This window comes from Rhinolophus ferrumequinum, chromosome 12 (genome assembly GCF_004115265.2).
Source record: "Rhinolophus ferrumequinum isolate MPI-CBG mRhiFer1 chromosome 12, mRhiFer1_v1.p, whole genome shotgun sequence".
NCBI classification, from domain to species: domain Eukaryota; kingdom Metazoa; phylum Chordata; class Mammalia; order Chiroptera; family Rhinolophidae; genus Rhinolophus; species Rhinolophus ferrumequinum.
This window is the reverse complement of record NC_046295.1, coordinates 59,528,965-59,556,141: the sequence shown is the minus strand read 5'-3', so window position 1 is coordinate 59,556,141 and position 27,177 is coordinate 59,528,965. Positions and strand designations below refer to the sequence as shown.

Sequence of the window (27,177 nt, the reverse complement as noted above, 5' to 3'; positions counted from 1 at the left end):
CAAATTAAAGCTTGCATGAATAGTTATCATTTAACACCTGAATGCACATGCAGAACAACCATATCAAAAACTATCCATTTAAAGCCTGCACAAAACTTTTAAGGACAGAGGACAGAGCCTCAGGACATTTTTATTTCTAGTGCATAACTTCCAAAAAACTAGATCTCCTCGTACAGCTCATCACCAACCAACCAGACTCCAGCTGTGCTTGCTTTCTCTTACACAATTTTTATCGGATTTCTCTTTGAACAATAGACAAGGGGAAAAGGAGGTTAAATTATGATTTCAAATTAGATACTAAATACACAAGGCTTCTTTTAGATTTAAGATTACCCCGTTTGTCCAATAAAATACAAAAGGCTCAAGGTTTATCACTGTAATTAGGTCTGCCTCGATCAAATTCATGGCTTCGGGACCCAGGTATCCCTGTTTCAACTTGTAATCTTGGGCTCTTTTCTCTGAGCGTTGGTTTTCTAAGTCATAAAATATTTTTGTTTTTTAACCTTTTAAATTAACTTTTTTGAGGTGTGATTTACATATAATGGAATGTACCCATTTTAAGTTTTGACAAATACATGTACCTTGTAACCACTACAACAATCAGGATAGAGAACATTTCTACCACCTTGCTTCCCAAAGTTCCCCATGCTCTCTGGCAGTCAATCCACTCCAGCCCCGGCCTTTACTTACATTGTTACATTCGTGATTGGTTTTGCCTATTCCACAACTTGAAATAAATGCAATTACATCGTATGTGCTCTTCCTATCTGACTTCTTCCACTTAGCCTGTTTCGGAAATTCCTCCATGTAGTTCGTTTCTCTCTATTGCTGAGTACTAGTCCACTGTTTGAACATTCCATAATTTGTTTATCTGGTCACCATAAGATGTGCATTTGAGTTGTTTCCATTTTTTGGCTACCATGAATAAGACTGCTAAAAACATTTGTGTACAAGTCTTATCATGAAAATATGTTCTTGTATCTCCCCAAATACTACCTTATAGAATATTTTATGCAATTATGTTCAAGCAAAGTTATGGCAGTCTTAAAAATATAATTTATTTCACATAAATATATAATAAGATCTGGTATTTATTCATTCTGAGGTAATCCCTTAAAAAACCAAATAAACGAAGCTTACTATATAAATAATTGCCACTTCTGTATATTGTATAAGTATACAATTACCACATAACATGCATTCAAAGCTCTTCCCTCAATGACTCAGTTTTGCCCCTCCTACACAGTAAAGGTTTGGAGAAACCTTTGGAGAAACCTAAGTCACAATCTCTATGTTGTAAAATATGAAGGCATAAACTGAGATGTGGTATCATCTGTGAGATCATTTTTAGAAAAGACAATGTTTCAAATATACTCAAAGAAATTATTCAAATTTGCCTTTTTAGCTTCACAGCTGTAAGTACTAAAAAAAAAAATGTGTTTTTCTGAGAGCTAGAACTACAGAAGCATAGTATCTGTGAAGCTGAGAGAACTTACGAATGGGGATTCAACAACTAACTCTAGTCCTTAACGTCTTTTGAAGCCGAGTGACTGAAAACAACTGGGGTGACTTAACTTTACTGCTTTGGTTCTCCAAAGGAGCTAGGTTGGATCAAGTCATCAACCTGATGTCACCCTAGCACCTTCACAAAACGCTGTAGACTGCACTTAAGAGGACCTGATTTTAGTTTCAAGTATGGCTTGGGTCTCACTCAGCTAGACAGATTTATCAAGTTTGATTCTATCTACAATTCAGGACAGACAAATTGGCAATAATACCCAAATAAAGCATGACAGAGGTAAAGGGGGGAAAATCTATGGAAATTCAGAGGAAGTGGAGATTATTTCCAGTTAGAGGTACCGAGGTGCGATCAAAATGGAGTCAACTCAATGTCCTTGCAAGAACTGGGACACGTGATGATGTATAATAATCTGGTACCACTAGTGAGATGCTTAAAATCTTGGACTAAAATCAAGATTCAGAAGGCTGAGTGTCTAAATGCAATGTGGTATCTTGGATTAGATCCTGGAACAAAAAAAGGACATTCGTGGAAAAACTGGTGAAATACAGATAAAGTCTGGAGTTTATTTAATTGTAACACACCAATGTTGGTTAATTAGTTTTGACAAAAGAACCATGGTAACGATATGTTAACATTAGGGAAACTGGGTGACTAGTATACAGAAACTCTATATTATCTTTGTAACTTTTCAGTAAACCCCAAATTACCACAAAATAAAAAGTTTACTTAAAAAAATGAGGGGAAAAAAAGGCAGGTAGAATAAAACATGCTGACAAGGAAGATTGAGGAGGCCTGTACAGCTACTAAGAGCCTTAAGGAGTCAAAGGAAAAACAAAACACTGAGGAACAAAATGTTATACTTTTACTGGTATTAGAACATTGCCCATGTACCCCTCTATTTCTCAAAGAGCACAATCAAACAATAATAATAACTCTACTTCTAGGACTCTATTCAGGAAAACAATCCCTAATAAAGTGTTTACTTCATGTACAAAGATGCTCACAGAATTTTCTTAATAATAACAGAACAATCTAAATAGAAAAAATAATAAAGTAGATGTATTATTAGGCCTTTCTCTGTATTCCTCCTAAGTCTACCTAACAAATTTCTCTATTGTTAAGCCACACTTCCTTGCCGTTGCTTTTAGATAGAGTTGATTTGGTATCTCAACTATACGTGACATATACAGTCATGTGCTGCTTACTGATGGTGAGACATTCTGAGAAATGTGTCGTTAGGTGATTTCATCACTGCGAACATCACAGATTGTACTTACGCAAACGTAGATGGTATAGCCTACTACATCCCTAGACTGTAAGGTACAGCTTATTGCTCTTAGGCTACAAGCCTGTGTAGCATGTTACTGTACAAAACAGCAAGAGATTAAGTCAAGCACAGAGAAAATGATGCAATCAAGAGACCCGGTAAACATGAGATGTAGGAGGCTGCTGCCGGCACAACACGGCATGCTGTTCTACAGTAACCTTTTTTTTTTTTAATAAATAAGTAGAAAAAGTACACTCTAAAGTAACAAGAAAAAGTATAGTATAGTAAGCACATAAGCCAGTAACATAGTCATTTATTATCATTATCAAATACTATGCACTGTATATAATTGTCTGTGCTGTACTTTCACACGACTGGCAGTGCGCGTTTGTTTACACCAGCATCACCACAAACACCTGAGTGATGCATGGTACTACAACGTTAAGACAGCTATGAGTCACTAGGCAATAAGAATTTTTCAGCTCCGTTATAATCTCACGGGACCACCATTGTATATGTGGTCCGTCACTGGAGGGAGTACAGTAAGTCCTCGTTTAACGCTGTTGGTATGTTCTGCCGACTTCAAGCAAAACGATGTCTAAAGGAACCAATTTTACCATAGGCTAATTGATACAAACAAGAGTTATGTTCCCACAGCATTTCATCAATGTTATAACAAAATGATGTTAAAAGAAACAAATTTTTTCAAGGACCTGCTCATTAACAATATGACAGAGCTTGTGGTGACAATAACACTGTATATGGATGAGAACATGGGCTCTGAAGTGATATGGTCCTAGGTCTGAGTCTTAGCTCTGTCTTAATTTCCTCATCCACAAAATGAAGGTGACAATGATAAAAATCTCCCTTATAAACTTGTTGTGAGGGTTAAGTAAGATGATGCAAATAAAAGCTTGGTACATAGTAAATACTCAATAAAAGTTCATTTTTATTATTAACATTAGTATTACCTCTCAAACTTTTGGCCTCTACTTATATCAGTTGATTCAATGGGGAAGGAAAGAAATAACCCCAAGAAATATGGGCAGCATCTATAGGAACTGTGAAGCTGTGGAAAAGAAACTTCACATCCTGGAGGCATAGTTACTATATTCACCACTTTTTATCACTGGTGATTGGGACTCTGCAGAAGAAAAATAAATATAAAAAATCCAGACAATATATAAGAACGGGATTTAGATTTGAGGTAAAAGAGGGAATTTAGGAAAAGGAGTGACGGACTGAGAACTAAGGATGGAATGAATATGAGATCTGGAAATAAAATGCTTGCCCAGAGAATAACTAATCCAAGTTAGCACTGTATGAAGGTGCTATGCTTTGTGCCAGAGCTACACAGCAATAGAAATAATAAATAGTAATGATAGTAGCAGCAGTAGCTAACACCTATATAGTAGTATTTACTAGGTGCCAGGTACTGCTCTAAATGCATATTATTAATTCATTTAATCTATTAACTCTTAGAAGAAAGCACTTAGGCTTAAGACTCTAAACAGGTCTGGAGTTAAATCTTGGCCCTGCCATTAATGGTAAGATGACTTTGAGTGAGTTACTTCATTTCTCTGAACTTTAGTTTCCTCATATCTAACTGGGAGTAAGAACACCTAACCCACAGGATAATCTGAGGATTATCTGAGATTATAAATACAAAGTGCCTGATATCTAGCAGATACCCTGGTAGCTATATCTTTATTACTGCTGTTACTATAATTATTAAATCTGAGAACCAGAAACATCATTCTGAAGGCATAAAGTTTTGAAAGAGAGAACTTCTTTCTTCCTTCCTGAGTTCCTTTGCAACCTTTTAAAAAAAATGGTAAGCATTCTATATTATTAAGCTTTTCTCAGAATTAACTATACATGAATAAAAAGTAGAATATTTATAAAGATAGAAAGAACCTTAGACTGACTTTAAAGGTTGTGGTTTCTTTCTTTTTCCTTCTAGGAATAGTAGTGGTGAAAATACTTCAGCTCCTTTAAGTAAATAGTGTTGAAAAGAATGAAAATGGCATATGGTTGGGGGAATCTTCCAAAGAAACTACGCAGCCATCCCCTGTTCTTTTCTCTGCCTTTTAAGGTCACGGTAACATGATAGAAAATCTGGGACTCACACCATCTGTCCAGACAGTTCTAGCACTGCTCATTTCTCTTCTTAAATAATCAGAACACTTCACACTTCCCAAACACTGCTACCATAAAGAGCACTTAAAGCAGGATGAAAGCAGCTCTTTCGATCCAGAAATGTAGTGGTTAGAAATGAACAGTTCTTTCGAGGTTTGTGGGTTTCAGATCATGTCAGTAAGAAACTCAAGCCTTGGAAGGAAATTTAAGAAAAACAGGATTATCATACTGGCTGTAAAAATTATCTTTCTTAGAAAAATAAAAAGGTGACATTCTCATATGAATTCTCTAAGAGTAGGTCTGGCAGTTTAATATTGAGATAACCAGATAGGTTCCTAATCTGTAAATTTCTCACAAGACTAAGAAGAGGAATAGTTTTCTTTACCACCACTACGACTAGTAGTATTAATAATAGCAGCTAATCCTATCTTAGCACTCAAGATATGCTTAATTCTCTTCAAAACACTTTTTGTGTATTAACTCATTTGATCTTTAACACCACTCTCTGTAGCAATTTCTATTATTATTCCCATTTTACATTTGAGGAAACTTAGGCACAGAGAGGTTAAATAACTTTCCCAAGGTAATAAATCTAGTAAAATGTAGGGCTGGGATTCAAAAGCAAGCAGACTGACTGTGTCTTTAATTTCTATGGTATACTACCTTATAGTTTTTTAAAAAGCTTCTAAATGATACATTGAATTTGGCATCTTTATCGTACTTTGAATAAACGAACTGTAAGTGAATATCAAAAACACCTCCCATTCACCAGTGTAAATTATATATTCATTAACTTATTAATTTCTGTCTTATAATCAGAGCTTACCCAACATAAATGTGTTTGCTGTTAGAGAGCAAAACAATATTTTATAATAAATGAAAGTTTCAAGAATATGCTCTGGGGTCAATGTCAATTTGGGGATACTGCATGACTTTGAGGAAAAGGTTTGGATTACTCTCAAACCTCCAGAACTAGTTGAACTATACATGAAGACAGACACCGTGCCTTCAAATAAAGATTCAGCGATCCCAGTAGGGTATGTCAGCGTACCCAGGAGAAACCAGGCTGAGTGTGGAATTCCTCTTGTGTTACAGAACGTTCCTCACTATGCCCAATGGCTCAAAGGTCGTCAATGACAGAAGCCCCAGTCTCAGCAAGGTGGTGAGGTAAATTTATGCGACTGGTTACATAACTACCATAACGACAGTAATGACAGTAATGACATTAATACTCTCAGTATTAATAATATTAAATAACAATAACAGTGATAACCACCACTTACTTAATAAATGCTAAGCATTATGGTAAGTGCCTCATATTGTCAGGTGTTTTAGGGAGGCAGCGGGGAGAAGTGGTTCAAAGTATGAACTCTAGAGGCAGGCTGCGGTCTGCCTCCTTCACTCATCTGCTATGTGATCTTGAACAAACTACTTAAATTCTCAGTGCCTCACAGAGTATCTACCTCTTAAGGTTGTTTTGAGGGTTAGGTGTGCTAATACATGTAAAATGTTCATAACAGTGCCTGACACATAGTAAGTAGCACTATCCCAATTTAATAGATGAGATTAATGTTCGGAAAAGCTAGAGGCCACACGTAGGTGGAGCTGAGGTTTTCCGGTTTGCCTGACTCCAAAGCCCCTGCTCTTTGCGTTCTCCCATTCATTCTCACTCTCAGAACTGAGAACAGACCAACTGCATCATAAAGGAGAGAACAGGGCGGCTGGGTGGCTCAGCTGGTTAGAGCGCGAGCTCTCAGCAACAGAGTTGCCGGTTCAATTCCCGCATGGGAACTAAACATGGAAAACGGCGGCTGGACTTGGAGCTGCGCTCCACCCTCCACAACTAAGACTGAAGGACAACAACTTGACTTGGAGCTGATGGGTCCTGGGAAAAACCACACTGTTCCCCAATAAAGTTCTAGAAATACACATTGTTCCCCTTTCCCAGTAATATCTTTAAAAAATAAATAAATAAAGGAGAGCATAGTTACTCCCATGTCATTTTCGTCTTTTCTCATGAAGGAGTTTTACTATGGCACCATTAAAAAAAAAAAAAAACGTTTAAAATGCCAGTCTAACATACTGCATTCCTTCAGTTCTGAGACACGCCCCCCTCCCCCCAATTTTTTCATCTGTGAATCACGTGTCTTACAATTATAACTGGCAGTGTTTTTCCTTTCTTAGAAGCACATAAAATAAGGGTGCATCTTACAATCTATATCATCTTACATTTGACAAAATACGGTTGCTGTTCAGCCCAACAAGCATCTTTTGAGGACTAACCCTGGTCTATGCTGAAGGCACATAGTGCCTGCCTAGCACTCACGGTCTCTGCCCCAATCAATCCAAATTCCTCACTTAAACAGCACTTCACCTCGACTGTCTCCTTCCTGACTTTTACCCATGCCCACCAAATTATCAAGCTCCTACAACTCGAACAGCAAATCAGTTTTCTGGGTCAGACTCTGAGCTTGGTTTTCGTGTTCCTTGTTTTGGGTTTGTCTTTCTGACGTCTCAAGGGCTTTGCATCACAATGAATCTTTGGACTAACAAGCCCAGGGACACTTCCTCCTTGCAGACTTTCCTGACAGGTAGTCCTCGCTTCACCAACACAACTGGGTTCTATGGGCAAGCTGAGAAAGTAGTACCTAATAGTGGAGCCTTGAGAGCCTTTTCTCCCCCCAACCTTGTGAAGTTATTTCTATAGCTCCCCTCCCCCTTTACAAGTGTTTATCTGATTCATACTTAAATTTTTTTCCTGTTTTGGCCTGAGTGCCTCCATTCCACATATGGTCAGTCTCTTCATAGAAGAAAAAAATGTCAAGTTTTATGTCATCTTTTCCCTGGAAAGAGAGTTCCAAGCTGTCTTCTACCTAGAGGGAAGATGAAAACGTTCAGAGGCTGAAACAAAAGAAATACACGTTTTTAATTTAGAGAGATAATATTTTATATAGAGAGAGTACAGATTTTAGATACACGTTTTTTCAAGTTGGAGCAGCTCTGAAATTGGGATGCATCAGTAGCACGCCATCATTTGATTTCTTCCTGAAATGCATATAAAACAATGTTGCTTCCTACAATTGGTGACGACTCAGGGTAACGACTTACAGCAGTGAAACTATCACTGTGTGGAACATCCTGCTCCTGAGCCCCTGTCTGACTAAAGGAGGGAAGGAACCAAAGACAGATTACGCCCTTTAATATTTAATAATCAAGTGACACTATCAGGAAAAGAAGTTTCTCATTACAATCAATAAATAAGCACTTAAGGAAATGTTGTATTCTAGAAACCCATATACATACCATAGATCAGTACGTTATGTACATGACAAAAAGAGAAGTTAAAGGTACAAAGACTTTTTCTTCTTTTTTTTTTTTTTTTAAGTGATGAAAGAGCAGTTTATTAGAAGAAAGTGTATACTCCAAAGGGATTGGAGCGGGCCTGAGCACAAGAATGGGCTCCAAAGGCTCCAAGGTGCTGACTGACGAGGACTTGGAGTTTTTATCCCTTTTGCTCTCTACAATGGGCTCACAAAGACTTCTGAGAGTATTTCCCTAATGGTATGTATTCCACAAATAATTATGTTCCCATTGGACTTGGTGCATCTGTCTGTTACAGCACTAATCACATAATAATTATTTATGCATTTTTTCCCCTTCTAATTAGACAGTGAACTCCTCAAAGGTAAGGACTGTCATTGATTCCTCTCTGTGTCCTGGGTGCTGAGCACAGTGCCAGGCATGGAGTGAAGGCTGAGGAAACGTTTGCTGAGTGACTAGAGTTCCACTGCTTTGACTTTGACCTCAGGAAAATATTTTATTAATTTTTTTGGTAAAGTAGAATGATTATGATGAGGGAAATAACTTTTCATACTTCTACGTTCTTTCCAAGACAACACCATCCTGGAGACAAGAAAATTAAGAGTGAGGTGATTGCAAAGGGATCATGGGGTTGGAGCACAGGAATCAACTCGTCTAAAGGAGATTTTATCTAAGCCACGATGACTTTATCTAAGCCTAGCTGACCTGGGAGAAAACTGCTATGACCTAGGCCAGGCGAAATAAACAAGAAATTCAAGTACTGTTTGAAATGAGTCTGTATTTGTAACCCGTAGCAATCAATGGAATGTTTCATGTTGACAGTGATAAGATGCCTAAGTGAGCATAAAATTAAATGACTCATGAGAAACAATATAACTTCATGGAAGGGTAGGAGGGATTCTTACTTATTATATTAATTGTATATTATATAATGGGAATAAATTCATTTGCAAGAATGCAAGATCTTTTTCTCCTTGTCACTGCCAATAGAAAGCCAAATTTTCTAGTTTTCCTTAAATAGTGCTGAGGTCACAAGTGGTAACAAGTTTCTGCTGAACTCAGCCTGGCCAATATTTAGTGATAACATGATGCATGCAATATTCTTAACCATTTCTGAGTCGCTTAATATAAATTTTACTTTTGAGACATGTTACTTGTTCAGTAAAGCAGATTTTTATTACTCACCTTCCCAAATTTGTGTTTGAGTGGAAGTCCTGCATCCTGAAATGCTGAAATAATATTAGATTTGTAATCTTGTATAAAAATTCCTAAGTCAACATCTTTACTATAAGGAATAATACTGCACTGCCGATACCATCCTTAAAAAAAGAAAAAGAAATAAGAAAACTTTTTTAAAAACTTCAATTTTGTGAGGAGTGCAAATATCTCTTATGTTACTTTGTACACCTGAAACTAATTAAAAAAAACACAAAAACATCAGTATTAAAAAAAAAAAAGAAAAAAACCCCTTAAATTTGGAAAAAAAATTGTCATTATTATAATGGATGATCTTTGTAACAGTGTATTTTATTTCATAGGATTAGACTTAGGCTGCTTTATTAAAATTATTTTTAAAAAAATTAAATCCCAAACTAAAATCTGTGGTTATAGGACCCACCTGTTAAAGAACTCGACCCTTGGGGGGTGGACAGAAAAACAAAACAAAATCCTCCCTTCCCCTCCCCGCCCCTCCCCTCATTTTTACTGGCCTGGGTACTCAGTATCTCGAAAACTTTCATGATGTATTTTAATTTCTGAATAAACTATTAGCTCTAATAATGTTAACTAAGCCATCCATTTAAACAAATTAAGTTACTTTTGAGAATGTTTAATCAGAAACTTCCAATGATGAAGGCTGCATTTAAGATATGTTAAAAATATAATTTAATTCTTTTGCTTAAACAATATCCCTTTCCCGAATAGTAATTTTTAGAACTTAACAGCTCTGAATAGCTCATGTCCAATGGGTCATATAACAAAGAAGAGCACTATCAACCTCAATTGTCAGCATACTGTCAAAAGATATTTCTAGGTATTTGCTATGTATCTACTTCTCAATCAGGTACTATAGTAATGTTCTAAAAAAAGAAAAACGAAATTTATACTTTAAGATTACTAAGGACTCCTGAATCTCTCCTATTATCCTTCTATGCTTTCCATCCAAATTATTAAAAAAGTAAGTAAATGACTGCGATTATCTTTATAGGTATCACTGTCAGGCAATACTGTTTGGAAGTCTAAACTTTCATTTTATTTTAACATGGATCTTTAGAAGCCTAGGATGATGGGGTCTCACGTCTAGTTTGAGAAAAGTCTACAATCCACATCTATCAAATAATCATAAACTATTAAAAATGGAAGCCTCCTTATTATTATCTAATCTAACTCCCTCATTTTGTAAATGTCCTTAAATCAAGAAAACCATGGGGCTAAGAACTCAAAACAAACCATGACAAATGGTTAAGAAGTATTTCTGATGACATAATCTATAAAACAATTAAAGTTAAACCTTTAAGCATATATCACATAAATGTGTGAGGTGTATTTCTTTGGCTTACTCGAGCTGTAAGCTCGTTGACAGGAAGAACCATGTGAATTTCCCACAAACACTAATAAAGAGGATAACCATATATCCTAGTTTATGCCTGTTGTACCAACATAATTATTAATGGGACTCCCTTTCACTCAAAAGTCTCTTGAATTAGAAAGTAAATGATACGATAATCCTACAAAAGCAGAAGCAGAATTAATTTTTGTATAAATACAGTTATAATTAAGGAAGAACAAGTACAGTTATAACCAACTACAGTTACACACAAGAGGGAATAAACACAAAATTTAATATTCTAAATAATTCTAAATTCCAAAGAAGTCTGATCTAGTGTATAGGAGAAAGAGATCCAGAAATCTTTCTCAGAGTCTAAGAGCAACTTGCCTAAGGACTCTAGAAAAGTCTACATTTCCCCACCTCAGAATGAACAGAATGTAGTGAGGCAGTGAAGTGCAATCAGTGATATTAACACTAGTGATGATCTGGAAAAGGTTTGTGAAAACCGTGTGACACTGCCTGCAATCTTCCTCCCACTAGAAACTTTTGGTACAATGCGAGTTATTTGCATGTATAAGAAACTAAGTAAATTTTTTTTTTTTTAAGGCAACAGTACTCTTTGGGATAGAAATAACAAAATGCTAACTAAGGTTACCTGAGAATCAAATACAATCTACGTGTTCTGCTGTAAGTTTTGCACACATGAATTATAAGTTTTGGTAAACACAAATATGACCTTCCTAACTCACTTTTATGTTTCTGAAATTAATTTCTTTAAAGTAATCAATAAATCCTTGCTCCATGCACTATGTTTATTCTATCTATAAATATGACATTTTGAGTATCACTGATATTTTGTCATCCATCTCAAGCAGTCACCCCCTAAAGCCACTAAAGAGGACGAAATGACACAAAGACAAATGTGACGCAACAAGAATTTTACCTAAACAAGTTCCACTGCTCAGCCAGAACCGTACTCCCAATTTCTTTAATGTTCTGGCTGCGAGTTGCAACAATTCCTTCGCCCTCTTCCGAAAGGCCACGGCTTCCACAGTGTTATCATCAAGGTACTGCTGCAGGTAGAATCAACAGCCAGCCATTAAAGCCGTACCTAAATTGCTAGAAACATTTTTGTGACATCTAATTTAAACTTGAAAACTAGCCCCATGTATTTTTCAATTATAAAAATGCAGTTTTAATCAAATATATGGTGATGGAAAGAGAACTGACTCTGGGTGGTGAACACACAATGTAATTTATAGATGATGTGATACAGAATTGTACACCTGAAATCTATGTAATTTTACTAACAATTGTCACCCCAATAAATTTAAAATAAATAAATTAATTAAAAAAATACATATGTCTTTAAAATGTGAAAAAAAAAAGGACATTTCAAATAAAATGTATTTTAGAAAGGTAAGGGGAAAAAAAAATGCAGTTTCAGAGTTCCCTGTTAGTCACATTTATTTTATAAAGACTAAAGGAGTAGATTCTAGGAGATACCAGTTAAACAGGAAGGAACATACCCATGATTCCCAAAGGATGAGACTTACACCTTTATTAGTTCCCTCTTCCACTTTACAATTGATCAGACTGGACTAGTAGGGGAAAGGAAGGAATGGTGAGAGCTACAGGCATATCTGAAGCAAAATATATTCAATGACATTTCCATCGTTCACTGATTCAACTGGTCTTTAGAGACTATACAGGTCTCATATAGTAGAAAGAGCGTGGGATTTTGAATCCGATTATGTGTTCAAGTCTAGTCCCACTTCTTTTTAGCCGCACCCTGGGGCACTCATCTTCTGATTAGTGCCTCAGAAGAATGTAAGCTCCCTGGGGAAAGTGACTTCATTTGTTTACCACTCTACCTCCAGTGCTTAGAACAGTGCCTGAATATCTGCTGAATGAATGAGAGAATGAAAGAACAAACCTCTCTTAGATATCATTTCCTCATCAGGAATTCAAGGATAATAATTACACTTTACAGGACTGCTGTGAAGATTTAATGAGATAATGGATGACAGAAAAATGTCTCACCACTTGAGAAGTTCTACACAAATATTATCATTTACTTAGTCTTCTTGCTTTTCTGATTTCCTTCATTTTTAGAGTGTTCTGGAACTGAGGAGAGAACACTATAAATTCTTAAGAGATGCTTCACTACCTTTGGGACCAAATCTAAACTTCATGGCAGGGTGGACAAGGACGTTTGTGTTCTGGTCCCTGACTACTGGCCCAGCCTCGTCGCCACCCTCTTCACACTTCACATCACAGCAATAACTTGTAATTCCTCAAATATATCACGTTTCAAGTCTCTGTGCCCTTATACACGCTGTTTCCTAAAATCTTTCAGGTGTAGTTCTACCCTCAGGAAAACATTCCCTGATTCTCCCAGAAGGGCGTATATATTTTTTCTCCCAGTGCTCCTCCTCAGTTCACAAGCCAAGAATTATGTTGGTACTAGATACAGACAAAGACAAATGAACTAATCTGTTAATGAGCTTATAATTATTACCACTGGTGTACACTTTTACTATAATTTTTACCATATTTAATTCTAATTGTTCATTTTATTTATATTTCCTCCACTAGTCTGTAAAGATGGTTCCTTAAGGACAGGTACTGAATCTCTCCATCACTGTAAGCACAAATTTAGAATGGCACTTAATATGTGATCACCATATATTGATAAATGGATTCATGAATAAATGATTGGCAGCCCCCTCCCGTGCCTACAACATCCTAAAATATCCTGTCATTCTTTGACAATACAGCAGGAGGAAATACAGTTCCTAGAAGGACACTAGGGACCTTAAGCAAAAAGTATTCCTAGGAAGAAGGTGGGGTTCCTGAAGTTGCCTTCTCAAGAATATACAAATTATACGAGATCCTTTCAAGATGAAAATATTCTCAGGGCCATGACTTCTCTTAGGATATATGATTAGAATGAGAGACACACGTCCTTATTGTTGTTGTCGTGGGAAAAGCCTGGAGCCAGAAGTTTGTAGACCCAGGATTTATTTAGTCCATGCTCAGCCAATAATGATTGCACAAGAAACATCTCAAAACCTCAGTAGTATATACCGTAGTATACCTTTCTAGTATACACTGGCCTCATTTCAGAGTGACTGAAAGGATGAAATTAATTAACATAAGAACACTTTTTGCTCTACAAAAACATTACTCTGATAGTTCCGTCCTACTGAGGCTGCCCTCTGCACGGACATACCCTGACCCTGACATGCCTTTCCTAACATGCCACTCACAGAGACTCCATTTCTTAAAACTGACCCTCAGATGTGTTAGAGTGAATACATATATACTGCTACACGTCTTGAACACACCGTCGTCCTGTTACTGTGAGGGCCTGTATGCAGCAAAACCCCAACAGCAACGAGCACAACTGACATCCAGATCTCAGCTTCCAAAAAGGAACCAGGACTCAGAGAAATGGCTGAGTCTAGGTTTGTGGCCAGGAAATTACAAGAGGAATCTAGAACATCATGTGCCAATAGGCAAGACAGTGCTCAAAAAAAAGGATGGTAACATGTCAAAAGACACAGGAGCCATCGTGAAGGGGTTCCCAATGGCCAAATGTGGAACGATGATCAAAATAAAGAATGAAAATACCCATTGAAAAAATAGAAAACCGTGAGTTCATACTAATATAAACAAATAAGTGGGAAGCTTGATGATGATATTAACAACAATTACATAGTTTTAAAGTATCTTCCCACCAAATACTATTAATTACAAAGGGAAAAACCAGAAACTTCCCCGGGGGGAAGCAAGCATACAGCACTTTACTCAAGTGATCCATGGGAATATCCACAGTTAGTGGACAAGTCATGGCTGACTGGATGTAACGAGAAGAGCACAACATTACGTCTGTTATTCCTACGAAAGGTGTATAACCTAAATCTAACGTGAGGAAAAACCAGACGAACCCCAAATGAGGGACGATTTACAAAACATCCGGCCTATAATTCTCAAAGGTATCAAAATCATGAAAGTCAAAAAAGGACTGAGAAACTGTTCCAGACTGAAGGAGACTAAAGAGACAGGAACATGAAATACAACATGTAATTCTGAACTGAATCCTTTTATTATAAAGGTCATTATTGAGGCAATTAGAACAACTTGAACGGGGATGAAATGGTAATAATCTATGTGTTAATTTCCTGAGTTTTGGATCAAGACTTGTAAGACAATGTCCTTGCTTTTAAGAAATACTAAATTATTAGAGGTTGTGGGGTATATGGCCTACAAACTTACTCCCAGATAGTTCAGGGGAAAAAAATTACTTGTATTGCATTTGCAACTTTTCTGCAAGTTTGTGAATGTTTCAAAATAAATTATTATTAAAAAAAATGAAAGTTAGGAGCTTGCTTTATGAGATTTTTAGATTAGTGCACTGCTTGTTTTACATCAGGCACTATATTGAAGACAGTTTGGCGCCATCAAGTGTTCAAAATTATGTATGTTCACTTTAACTTGAAAACGGACCCACCTGGTATTTTTCATCATGGTCCTAACGTAAGAAATGATGAAGAATGAAACATTAAAGAAAATAAAAATTAAAAAGTTATCAATCCCACCAGGCACTCGATACGAGTAACACCAATACGTAAGCAGAAGAGAAAAACAAATTAGTAATCTATCTTGCTGCAGTGAAGGACACAGATAACATGGTGAAGAACAAAGTTCCACCTTACCCTTTTATGCATAGAAACCTCCAGACAGTATTACAGTCTTGCTATGTGATGGGGCTTTAAACATCACAACTGAGAGGCTATAATAAATTGATAAGTCCGCTGAGTATTGGTAATCCATATTCTGTACACAAATGCTGACTACACTCAAATTTTCAAAAGAATGAAAATATGGAATTAAAAAATGTGACACTATCCTCATGATTTCTCAATATTTTGAAACTGCCTTCCCAACAAGATCAAAAAAATGAGTCTGAGCACATGCTTGCTAGGTGATGGAGTAGCTCTAAATAAATGTCCCTAAAAAATCATTTGATTCAGATGAGCACCTTATTCTTCATGCTTTTTTCTATAATTATAAGATCTTTTCTTTGTGCTGGGTACCATGCTAGATACTGGGGCTACAAAGGTGAATAAAATGAGATGCCTGCTATCAAGAAATTCACATCATCTGGTAGGGGGACAAGACAGACCTTCCCAATTCACTATAATAATTGCTATGAGAGAAGTGGCAACCAGAACAAACTCCCGTAAGGCAGAGAGAGTGAGTGGTCAAGTTCAAGAACCACACTGCATCTCTTCTGCTTCTTGTTACTATGTGGTGGGGTATGATGGTAGCACTTGCCTACGGAGCAGCAGGCCCAGCCACACATGCGATCTTCCAGCTTTTCCTCCAGGAGGACGACTGGGTATGTGTCACAGCTCCGCAATTCCAGAGTAAAGGGTGATGGGATTAGGAAGGCCTCTGGGGCTGACAGGTCAAGGTCCTACCAGAAAAACCTTGCATTTGTGGGTGTTGAGCACTTGACCAGTCATGATATAGATGGCGTATCATTTTCCCATTCTGCTCCTGTCCTGTATCTACAGCTTTCTCAGAAGGGGACCCGTGAAAATAAAGGGCAAGTGGAAGAATTAGGGCACCAAAACCCCATTGTAAATTTCACTGTTTTCTCAGTATTTCTGTTTCATGTCATCTCTTAGCTGAACTTTCATGCCCTTCAAAATCATCTTTATATCCCCAGTGTCAGCAGAGTTCCTGGGAAAGAGGCTTTCAATAAATGTTCACTGAATTGAAAGCTAGAGCAGCAGAATAAAGTAAAGTTCAAAAGCCCTTGGTCTTTGTGTAGCATTTATCTTCAAAAACCTTCATGAACACAAAAAAATTCATATTCAGTGCCAACCCTCTGAGAAAATCCGTATTTTCCATGAAATCTTTTCTAAGATTTTTTCACATGGTCCAACTTCTGCTGTGGCTTCATCCCACTTGGATTGCTTCAGGAACAGAATACACCATCTTTATAAAGCTTATGGGTTACCCTAACTGAAAGCAGGGGCCAATACTAAACCTATCGAAGTCTATCTAAATAAAACAAGGTCTCCATAAATATCAAGCCATATCAAACCATTTCTTAGGGGTAATGTTTAATCTACTTAAAAAAAATTAAAAGAAAACAATCTAGAAGATAAAAAAAGATGCTTTCTTATCTATTTTCTGTAAGTCTCTTTATTTCCACCCCCCCAGAAATATTAAAAGCAAACACACTTTTTGTAATTTAAAAAGTATATCTGATGATCTCTAACCTGAAAGAATGCTCGAGCTTCTTTATACCTACACTCAATAAATCTAGAGTGTGGTACTTCTTCTAGAAAGTGCGCTGGATCTTTTGGAATAAGAACTTCTAGTCCATCAACAGTAATTTGTTGTAACTCTGGCCTGAAGACAAAAGTTAAGATTCATTATAAGGACTTAAATTACTGGCAGCCTCTTCAAAATATACAACATAAGCAAAATAGCTAAACATCAAGCATTCGATTACCACAGATAACAATTTTTAAAATCTACTCTCTTAGTAACTTTCAAATATACAATATAGCAGTGTTACCTTTAGTCACCTTACTGCATATTACAGCCCCAGAACATATTTCTCTCATAACTGGAAGTTTGTACCTTTTGACCACTTTTTGTATGTAAGTATGAGTAGACATCCATGAACATACTTTGTCCTGTGTTTGAACTTTTTATAAATATAATCATAATATTTGCATTCTCTCACTTGTTGCTTTTGCCGCCCACATTGTAGGACTGATCTATGTTGTCACGCAGAGCACTAGTTCATTCGTTTCCCTGCTCTTTAATTCTACTCCAATGTATGAATAGGCAATGTTTTGTCTGGGAGCATGACGAACAATGTCACTATTAACATTCTTATACATATATTTCCTGGTGCATTTGTGCATGAGTTTCTTCCTGTTGAATATTCACATTTCAAAACTGACTTACATGTATTGCATATTAGATTTAATTACTAAATGCAAAAAAAAAAAAAAGTTAAAATTCATGACTGGACAATATAGGTTTCCCATTTCCCCTTTCCACCCTGAATTTACCTGTCAAAAGCTCCCGCATAACGACCAAACTGTAACTTTCGAAAAGGAATAAATTTCCTGTCAATGTGTCCTTTGAGTCGTAGATGGCCATGCCAGAGGTAGTTGCCACTCCTCTCGTGAAAGACCACCAAGTGGATGGCATGAGTAGCCAACTTGCAGATATAGTGCAGGGGGATTTCGGTCCCAGAAAGTGAGTCTATCCCATCTAGCCGGGGATCTTTGCTCTCAATCTTTAGGCACTGAAATCCCATATTTTCAGCTATCTGAAACCAGCCTTCCTAAAACCAAAGAAACATCAAGCAGAATATTTAAAACCAAATAGTAGTAACAAAACTAAAGCTGAATTAAACTATACATATTTTTGTGCTAGTCTGTTCTTTGCCTGAAGATTTAAAAATGAGTGTGGTGAGGGGAAGGAGGTGGTGGGAGAGTAAAGTATCAAAGAGAGTAACTATATAGCTTGGAAGACATGTTCAAAGACTCTCTATGAAAATTAATGCAAATTTTTTCTTTGGAATGAGAATGCTCCTTTTAGTGTTCTCTGATTAGTACCTATAAAGTAAATGTTAATATATAAGGATAGCACTTAAACTTGTCATTCTCAATTTAACTTCTAATAACCTTTATCTTCAAACACGCTTGCAAAAATAGTGGTTTCAATTCAGTTTATATCCCAACACTTACCCTGCTATTATTATTGAAGCCCATCATAACGCAAACCATTAGAAAACAGACTGAGACATACTACAAAACAAAGTGCATTTCCAACATCATTAGTTATAATATAAATATCACATAACAAGATTGATCTATATGGTAGATTATTAGTCCTAATCTCAAAAAGCAGTGCTACAGATGATTAAACAGTATTAATTATTAAGAACATCTTACATTTGAAGAGGAATTTATAATTTTCAAGGAACTTTTGTAAACATTGCATTTACATGTGAAATCTATCTTATAAAGTAAATAGCACAGGGATTAGAGATAAAGAAACAGACTCACAGAAGTCTAAAGAAACAAAATTAAAAACAGGCAAAGAACTACCAGCATTTAGGTATTTTCCAACCTAATCCAAGGTTTGTTCCACTCCGTAACACTTCCTTGCTAGTCTACACTTTCATAATGTGTACAAAGCTAATTCACATTCATGATCTCATCTGAGGCCCATAAAACTATGTGAGGTCAGCAAGGAAGATATTCTGCCTAGTCTACGGTTAAAGGGGAAAAAAAGCTCTACGTGGTAATACCAGACATTAAAGTTATTCAATGATGGAGCTGTGTCTGGAAGGTTGTCTCAAAAGCCACAGCATTCACAAACATTTTTCAAGAGTACTTGATTCACATCACTTTTCATCTTTGAATGTTGCCATTTGGATTGGCTATACCTTATCTATGCTCTCGTAACACAAACTGTTATCATCGTATTGATTGTACTTTTTAAAAACTGTTTAAACTCCATTAATATACTGCAAGTTCCTCAACCAAAGGAATCAACAGAGTGGCTAGTACCCAGCAGGTGTTAATAGATCTTTGTTGTTGTTTACGTTGTTAAACAAGAGAAAGTGACATAATTCTGGTAGAATGCTAACTAGTACCAGTAACAACTGTCTTCTCCTTTCTGGATACAGAGCTAAACTGTGTCAAAGGAATGTGGATAGAAGTTTCATATACCACTTCCAGGCCCGGCTTTATAATTTCCCAGAAGATCTTCCATGCTTCCCTTCTTCCATCTGCATGTAGGAAAGCAAAGAACTCCAAGAGGAAAAAAAACCACACAAATGAAAAAAACCTATATCCCTAAGTCACTGCTTAGAGTATAGTGGTCCAGGAATGTCCCTGACCAAGAATATTCACACTGGATTTTGTGTAAAGACAATTACTCCTTTCTTATGTTAAGTCAATGTGATTTTAGGGTTGCTTTTAACAGCAACTAATGTAACTTACCCTCACTAATACAATTTCACATTGATTCTTCTTAGAACCATGTTTCCCCGAATATAAGACCTAGCCGGACCATCAACTCTAATGCGTCTTTCGGAGCAAAAATTAATATAAGACCCGGTCTTATTTGCTCCAAAAGATGCATTAGAGCTGATGGTCTGGCTACATCTTATTTTCAGGGAAACAAGGAATTATCAACTGTAGGGTTCCTCTTTTTCCTTTTCTTCCTTGGTATACCTAAGAGGTAGAAAGTACTGACCGAAGATGAGAGTGGCCATTTCAGAGAAGGAGCTACCATGCAGAATAAAAGAAAGGCATTGTAAGTTGGTCAATCAGGAAAAATTTAAAAGGCAAGCCAGATCTTGAAGAGGAAACTGACCTCGGGTTGTGGGAGGAGAGAAAGGCTGACAGACGAAATAGGCAGAACTATGAAATGACTTGCCTTCTTATACTCATGAGAGAGAGAAAAGTCAAGAACAAAGTAATTGCTCTGATCAGACAGAGCAAAAGCCCAGGTCGAGGCTGTACTGTACACATCTACTCCTAGCTGACTTTGCAGTGGTTGGTGCACTTCATGAGAATGGGTCAATAAAGAAAAATTACATGCAGACTGATCTACTGAGCTCTACCTTGGGAGCAGGTTTAAGAAGACTATCCGAGGGCTCTATAGGATGTCATGCCTATAAAAGGATAACCATGCACCTGTGTTCTTTTTCTGGGCATTGCTACCTTTTGCTTCTTGTCAGTGTACCTTTTGCTACACTGACTCTGATCATGTCGATTTTGCCAATTGTGGCATCTTCCCTTTCTTCTAAAGTATCAGTTCTCAAGGCAAGTGGTACTGTGTCCAAGAGACATTTTCGAAATTTGTGGGGATATTTTTGGTCATCATAATGATCAAAAAGGACAAACCTGGCATTTAGAGGCTTAGGCTAGGAATATTAGACATCCTACAGTCCAAAATAGGAAAATCTACTGTGTCCTGCATAATTTCAAATGTTCTATCAGATAATCACATAGTGAAAAACTTGTTTATAATTACCTGGCCCTCTACTTCTCAGGAATACCACAGCCATGTTAAAGGGAGACAATTTTCCTTTTTCGTTGTTGTAAACTTGTTCACTATTTTGGAAAATTGTATTAGTAACAACAATATCACTCAATCACATTTGAAGCTATCACATTCAGTGATCCTACAGATAAGTGCAAGCATCTGAATTACTTTCTTCTGTCTTCCAGTGTAGTCATGCTTCAGCATTTATACACTGAAATATACATTTCCTTTTATTTCTACCTTGTATTAGAGTTAAGACATTCTATTGATTTGGGGGATTATGTAGGTAGATAGGTTATAGTTTCTACGAACTTCATTTTGGGAAAATAAAGGAACATTACAAAATAATCTTTATGAAAAAGGTTTATAAACTTTTTAGGCTTGTTTTATGACGATATCAAGCAGTCTAGTAGGAATGACCTACAAATACTGACATTTAGGAGTCTCTCCAGTGAAAAAGCTGGAGTGCTCTTATTACCCTATAGTAAAGTCCACCATTTAATGAAGCCTGATCATAACAAAAAAAGCTTCCAAGTGGTTTTCAGTGCCTCAGTCTTAAATATGGAAGACAAATACCAACAAACATTGTAGAAAACCTGTATCACGAAAAACAAAGAAAACACGTAAGTATACCGAAAAATAAACACCCAGAAATAAGGGATTTAGAAAAGCAAAATGCAGCAGAGAGCAAAAATCTTTTTTAAACAAACAAAACTTTAAAATCTGCAGAGTGAAAAAGACAAAGCTGCACCCATGAAACAAGAATGCTACTACAAGAAACAGGACACAGAGCTATTAGAAAAGAAAAACATAAAAATTTCAAGCAAAAATACGGAAAAAAAAAATCAATGGCATTGTTAAAAATTTTGTTTAAAAGTTAGAAAATGAGATGAAAAAGCTTAAAGATAAGAAAATGAGAGGATCAATTCTGGAAGTCCAGCATCTATGTAATAAACAGTTTAGAAAGAAAGAACACTTTTATTCAATAATATCCTGGGGGCTCCTACCTAAATCAATACATAAGAAAAAGAAATTAGCTGTTGAGTTGGAAGAGAACAAACTGTCTTTTTGTGCAGAGAATACAATGATCTATATTCAAAGAGAGAAAGAGAAAGGGAGGAAAAAGGATAGGGGAGGGAGAAACTATTGGAAGTTATCTATAGAGTTCAGATTCCAGTACAGTTGCTGGAAAACAAGATCAAACTACAAGCCAAAAGCATTCTCATTCACCTACAGTAAAGAATTGGAAAAAGAAGAGAAAAATATCCACATTAACCACCTTCCCCTCCCTGTAAAAAAAACCCTGTAAGGTAGCAAGACATAAATCTTACAAAAGATGTGCAAATTCGGTAAGAAAAATGAGAATATTCTAGTAAAGAACATGAAAGGACACCTGAAATTAAAGGACCCATATTTCATGTTAATGGATAAGAAATCTTAGTATTTTAACAATGTCCAAAGACCTTGCATGCTTTTGCTCTCTCACGCTAGCCTAAGCTAGCCTGGATGATGAAAGTTACAAGGCCGAGCCACCCCCACTACCACATGTGACAACCAGCCATCCTGAAACAGCAGAGCTGCCTCGCTGACTGGCAGCTGCATAAGTGAGCATAGCTGAGACCAGCACAGCCCAGCTGAATCCTACCTAAACTGCTGAGTCCGAGAATCATGAGGTACATAATGGATGCTGTTTAAGCCACTAAATTTTGGGGTGACTTGTTACAAAGCAGAAGCTACCTGCTATATAGGTCAGATTAGAACTCAAATGTATAGATAAAAAGAAAACATTTTCAGATATGCAAGGTTTCAACCTCCCACTCACATTTTCCCCAGGAGGGAATTCCTAAAATGCGAAGGGGAGTTACAGAGTAATATCTGCACAGCGGCTCGGTCTGTAGTAGGGCAGAAAGACCAAGAGCTCTAGGGAGTATGTCATCAAGGGGGAAAAAAAAATTGAACTGAGAGATTACCTGATAGGATAGATCTTATTGAGAGTTTTATATTTCTGATGCAGAGTTCATACATGGAGTATTGAGAGATATACAGAAAACCAGCAAACAACAAAGGAGAAAAAAGTTATATAAGAAATATAATCAGAGTAAACTAGATAGCATCCGTGTGATTAATCTATATTTTCATAATAAGGTAAACACTAATTTCACTACAAAATGTGATATAGTCATTTTAGGATGATGATGGGAGTGAGTGTGTGTGTGTGTGTGTGTGTGTGTGTGAGACAAAATAGATATAATAGCTAAATTCACATAATTTATAATCTAAATATAAAATATCAAAAATAGAACTATAAACATTTCATTTATAAAAGAGAAGATAAACAAGATAGACAGAGTTGAAGGTAGTTGGCTCTATGAGTGGAAATAAGGGGTGGGAGAGACGAGGCAGACACTGCTGTTTTCCATTACGAGCCTTGCATTACTACCTGACTTTTTAAACTTAGTACTAGTAGTATTTTGATTAAAAAATAAAAATTACATTTAAAATACCATGTTCTTTTCCATAAGGTAAAAGATTTTCAAAACATAAAACTGGAAGGAAAGAAAAAAACAAAACGATAGGCTGGAAATAAGTCAAAGCTCATTTTCTTGAGGCCCTGGGTAAGAGTCTGGGGTAATCAAGAAAATGTGAGCTAATGCTGCTTTCCCAGACCACATCATCACCCTGAAGTGTAATCCCTACCTCTCAGAGGTCAACACAACTAAAACAGATTCTTCTGAGGAATTAGTGCACATTCCATCATGGGTGACTGACTAACTAGTTGAGTTCATTTAATCCGATGCTAATTTTCTTATTCTTACTTGAGTAACTCCTCAGTATGAAAAACAATGAAATTGGGCAGTCAGAGGTATTCCAAATAAAGAAGTAAGCAAAGTTTTGACATGCTTGATTGAGACTTTTTGTTTTTGACTACTGTCTGACTTTTGCCTTATAACCACTAAGCAGGATGAAAATATAAGTTTGAATTATTGGATACACCTAAGAAGCACCCCACACTCCACTCGAGTATCAAACAAGTATCGTGCACTTACAAAATAGAAAGAATAGTACTATAAACTGGGGATACTACCCTCACGTACACCTTATGTGGCAGGTACTGAAAATTCATCACCAAATCCCTTCCTACTTGCCTGCCTACACGGACAGAAATGCTAAATACCTATCTTTTTAGCTTCCTTCACAAGTAGACATGTGAATGTAGTTCTGGACAGAAGCTTCTGAGAAAATTTTGCTTTCAGGGGATGGACAGTATCACCATCCCTTCCTCTCACCCTCCTGCCTTGAACATGGACATGATGCCTGGAGCTATGTCAGCTACCTTGTGACGATGACAGAAATGAAGCAAGAACTTCCGTGATGCAGCCCTGATGTCAGCGAGCAGCTGAACTAACACCAGCAGCCACCAACCAACCTTTTAACCTCTTATACAAGAAATAAATAAATTCCCTTATTTGCTTAAGCTATTGTGCTACTTACAACTGAAAATATTCCTGATACAATTTATAAAAAGATTTTAGAAAAATATTTCACGTTTTACATTTTAAACTGGTTTCATCCCATACTTTTCATTAAAGACACATTCCATTATCTGAAAGCAGATCATCTTACCTCATTCTTCCATAGGTGATACTGTAGTGCAAATGCAGTAAAGTCTCTTGGAACACAGAAAAAGTTGCATCCTGAAGTGGAGCCATGAGAAGTATTTTTGACTTGTTCAAGGTTTTTATTAATCAATTCCAGAAGCAAAGGATCAATAAGGAACACGGGTACATTTTGGCTGGATGTTAGCATAATAAATTTTTTAACTGCACGCTGTTTGAGAGGAAAAGAATCCCCTTAATTCTACTAAACCAATACAACAATCTATCTTATTAAACTTTATTTATTAATTTTATAAAGTATATATACAGTGTTTACTTAATACACTACCCTTATTATTGTCCTAAAAAAATAATAATACATGTTCCCTACTCTCAAGAAGTACACAATCTACTGAGGAAGACGAACAATTATTAGTAAAAATATATGCAACATATTATAAAGTACAGAACAGTAAGCTACTAATTGTACATCAAAAGGATAAGACAATTGTCGACAAAGTGGTATCAGAGATGAAAACTTCAAGCTTACAAATTATTCTCTTGGTATTAGCTAAATCTTTTCAAGTAAACGTGGAAGAGGAAATACCAGCTCTGTCAGTTTTTAAAATCAGTCATGTCAACCTTTTCAAAATCAAAAACTAATTGTATGTGCCATTCTCCTTCATATTTATAATACTGCTCAATAACTTTTGTAAGCAAAAGACCCCAACTAAAATACATTGCCTGCTTGACCATTCCCATATATAGTTTGATTTTCTAATACTGCAATATTTTTAAATATAATTTTGCTGGACATTAAATAGAGTGTGATACTGAAAAAATAAATTTTAAAATTAGAATGAAAACAAATTAAATCACACTTAGGATTAAATAATACCTAAGAGTAGGAAAGATACATAGAAGGGTATACATTATCGCTTAAAAGCCTATTTCAATAAAAGCAATTATGATTTCAAAGGGATGTATGCCTTTCAAAAGAGAAAGAAAATTATAGACAACCATCCTTCATGAACATAGATGCAAAAATTCTTAAGACAGTACAAAAATCAATTCCAGTAGTTTTGAAAAAAAACAACAAAAAAGTAAGTATCATGACCAAGTAGGGTTTATTCCAGAAACAAAGGACAGCATTTGAAAAATCAATGAAATTCATCATATCAACAGAATAAAGGGGAATAATCTATGACAATGTCAATACAGAAAAGGTATTTCATAAAATTCAATACATATTCATGATTAAAAACTCTCAGCAAACCAAGAATAGAATACCTCCTCAATCTGATAAAAAGTATGAACAAAAAAAACCTATTACTGAGTTGTAGAAGCTCTTTATTTATCATTGATACTAGTCTTTTGTCAGATGCATGTTTTGCAAATATTTCCTAGTCTCTGGCATGTCTATTCATTTTCTTAATGGTGCCTTTTGATGAGCAGAAGTTTTCAATTTTGATAGTCTAATTAATGTTTTTTCCTTTTATATTATTGCTTTCTGTGCTTTACACTAGGACAATAAAAGAGAAAGAACTGGTTTTGGAAGAAAGATGATGAGATGACAGATACTAGTATAAATAAGGTGCTTAATAAATGTTTGTTGAATGACTCTCAGCGTGGTGTTATATACTAACATGATGAACACATTTATGGCTTCATCATGATTGTTAATATAAATATAGATTAAGGCAGGATTAAGGAGAGATTCTGTAACTCACTTCCTAAATATGCCTTCCAGGTTGTTATCAATGCAATCACCAACGCTCCTTGGAAACAGATGTGCAATAGACTCTAAATCCAATCAGTTTCTAAATCAACATGACCCTTATCATCTGGTCTTTGGTAATTCATTTCGTTTACAAGAAAGAAAAATGTCTTGTTGAAAAGAGGATACACTGACACTGTAAAAGAGGATACGCTGACACTGTAGTAGGTTATCCATCTACCAGTGTATTACACTTTTATCAGAACCTGAGGGCTTGGTGGGACTTGTTCTTAGTGAAAGCCTAATCAGCATCATTTTCTTTGCTAAGTGCTCTTAAGTCATGTGTTTTTAATAATTCATTCTAAAATTTTATCAGGACTCAGTATCACACTTATTGATCAGACGATACTTTCATTCCTTCTAAAAGTATTTCAGTAATTCTCCCTTGCCTGTATTTTGCAACTATTAGAACGATTAGTACCGTGCAATGTAATTAACAAAGAGAACTCACTGAATATAGTACACTGCTCTTTAAGGTTATGCTCATTTACCTTGAAAGTAACCCTTTTGAAAAAATCCATTATTTTCTTCTATCTCAAGGGTCATTACCTGAATGCAAAAGATGGGTTATCCTACATTTTTCTGTAATGTTAAGCTTTAAATGATATACAAATTCCATTAAAAAAATATATCAATGAATCTGTACTCCTGCTGACTGCTTTATGTACTAAAGGTTTTGGGAATGCCGTTTGTTAATCCAGATGAAATCAAGTCTTCTGTCCCACTAAACCTATTACAGCTTTAAAACTTTTTCCGAACATGCTCTACCAGTGCACATAGGAAAACTCTCAATAAATGGCAAACTTCAAAAGTTTGTATTACCACAAGTATCATCACATTTTAAATGTTACAATTTATGACAAAGCACCCCCATTATCTTCAGATGGTGCATTGGCCAGCTGT

The 27,177-nt window shown here is 36.2% G+C and overlaps 1 protein-coding gene across 9 annotated transcripts in view; it reads right to left on the bottom strand.

The window, feature by feature from the left end:
• FKTN (fukutin) overlaps positions 1-27,177 on the bottom strand; it is a 56,870-nt gene that overhangs the window by 12,602 nt on the left and 17,091 nt on the right. For 5 of the 9 annotated variants that reach the window (XM_033122934.1, XM_033122940.1, XM_033122935.1 and 2 more), the window contains 6 exons: positions 24,526-24,729; positions 17,904-18,181; positions 17,097-17,229; positions 11,741-11,870; positions 9,435-9,568; positions 7,674-7,801 (listed from right to left, as the gene is read on the bottom strand). In XM_033122934.1, the coding sequence (XP_032978825.1) occupies positions 7,674-7,801; positions 9,435-9,568; positions 11,741-11,870; positions 17,097-17,229; positions 17,904-18,181; positions 24,526-24,729 (1,007 nt within the window). Of the gene's footprint in view, positions 1-7,673; positions 7,830-9,434; positions 9,569-11,740; positions 11,871-17,096; positions 17,230-17,903; positions 18,182-20,889; positions 20,970-24,525; positions 24,730-27,177 lie in introns of those variants that run through there. The other 4 variants (XM_033122941.1, XR_004424646.1, XM_033122937.1 and 1 more) reach the window with 4 other exon arrangements.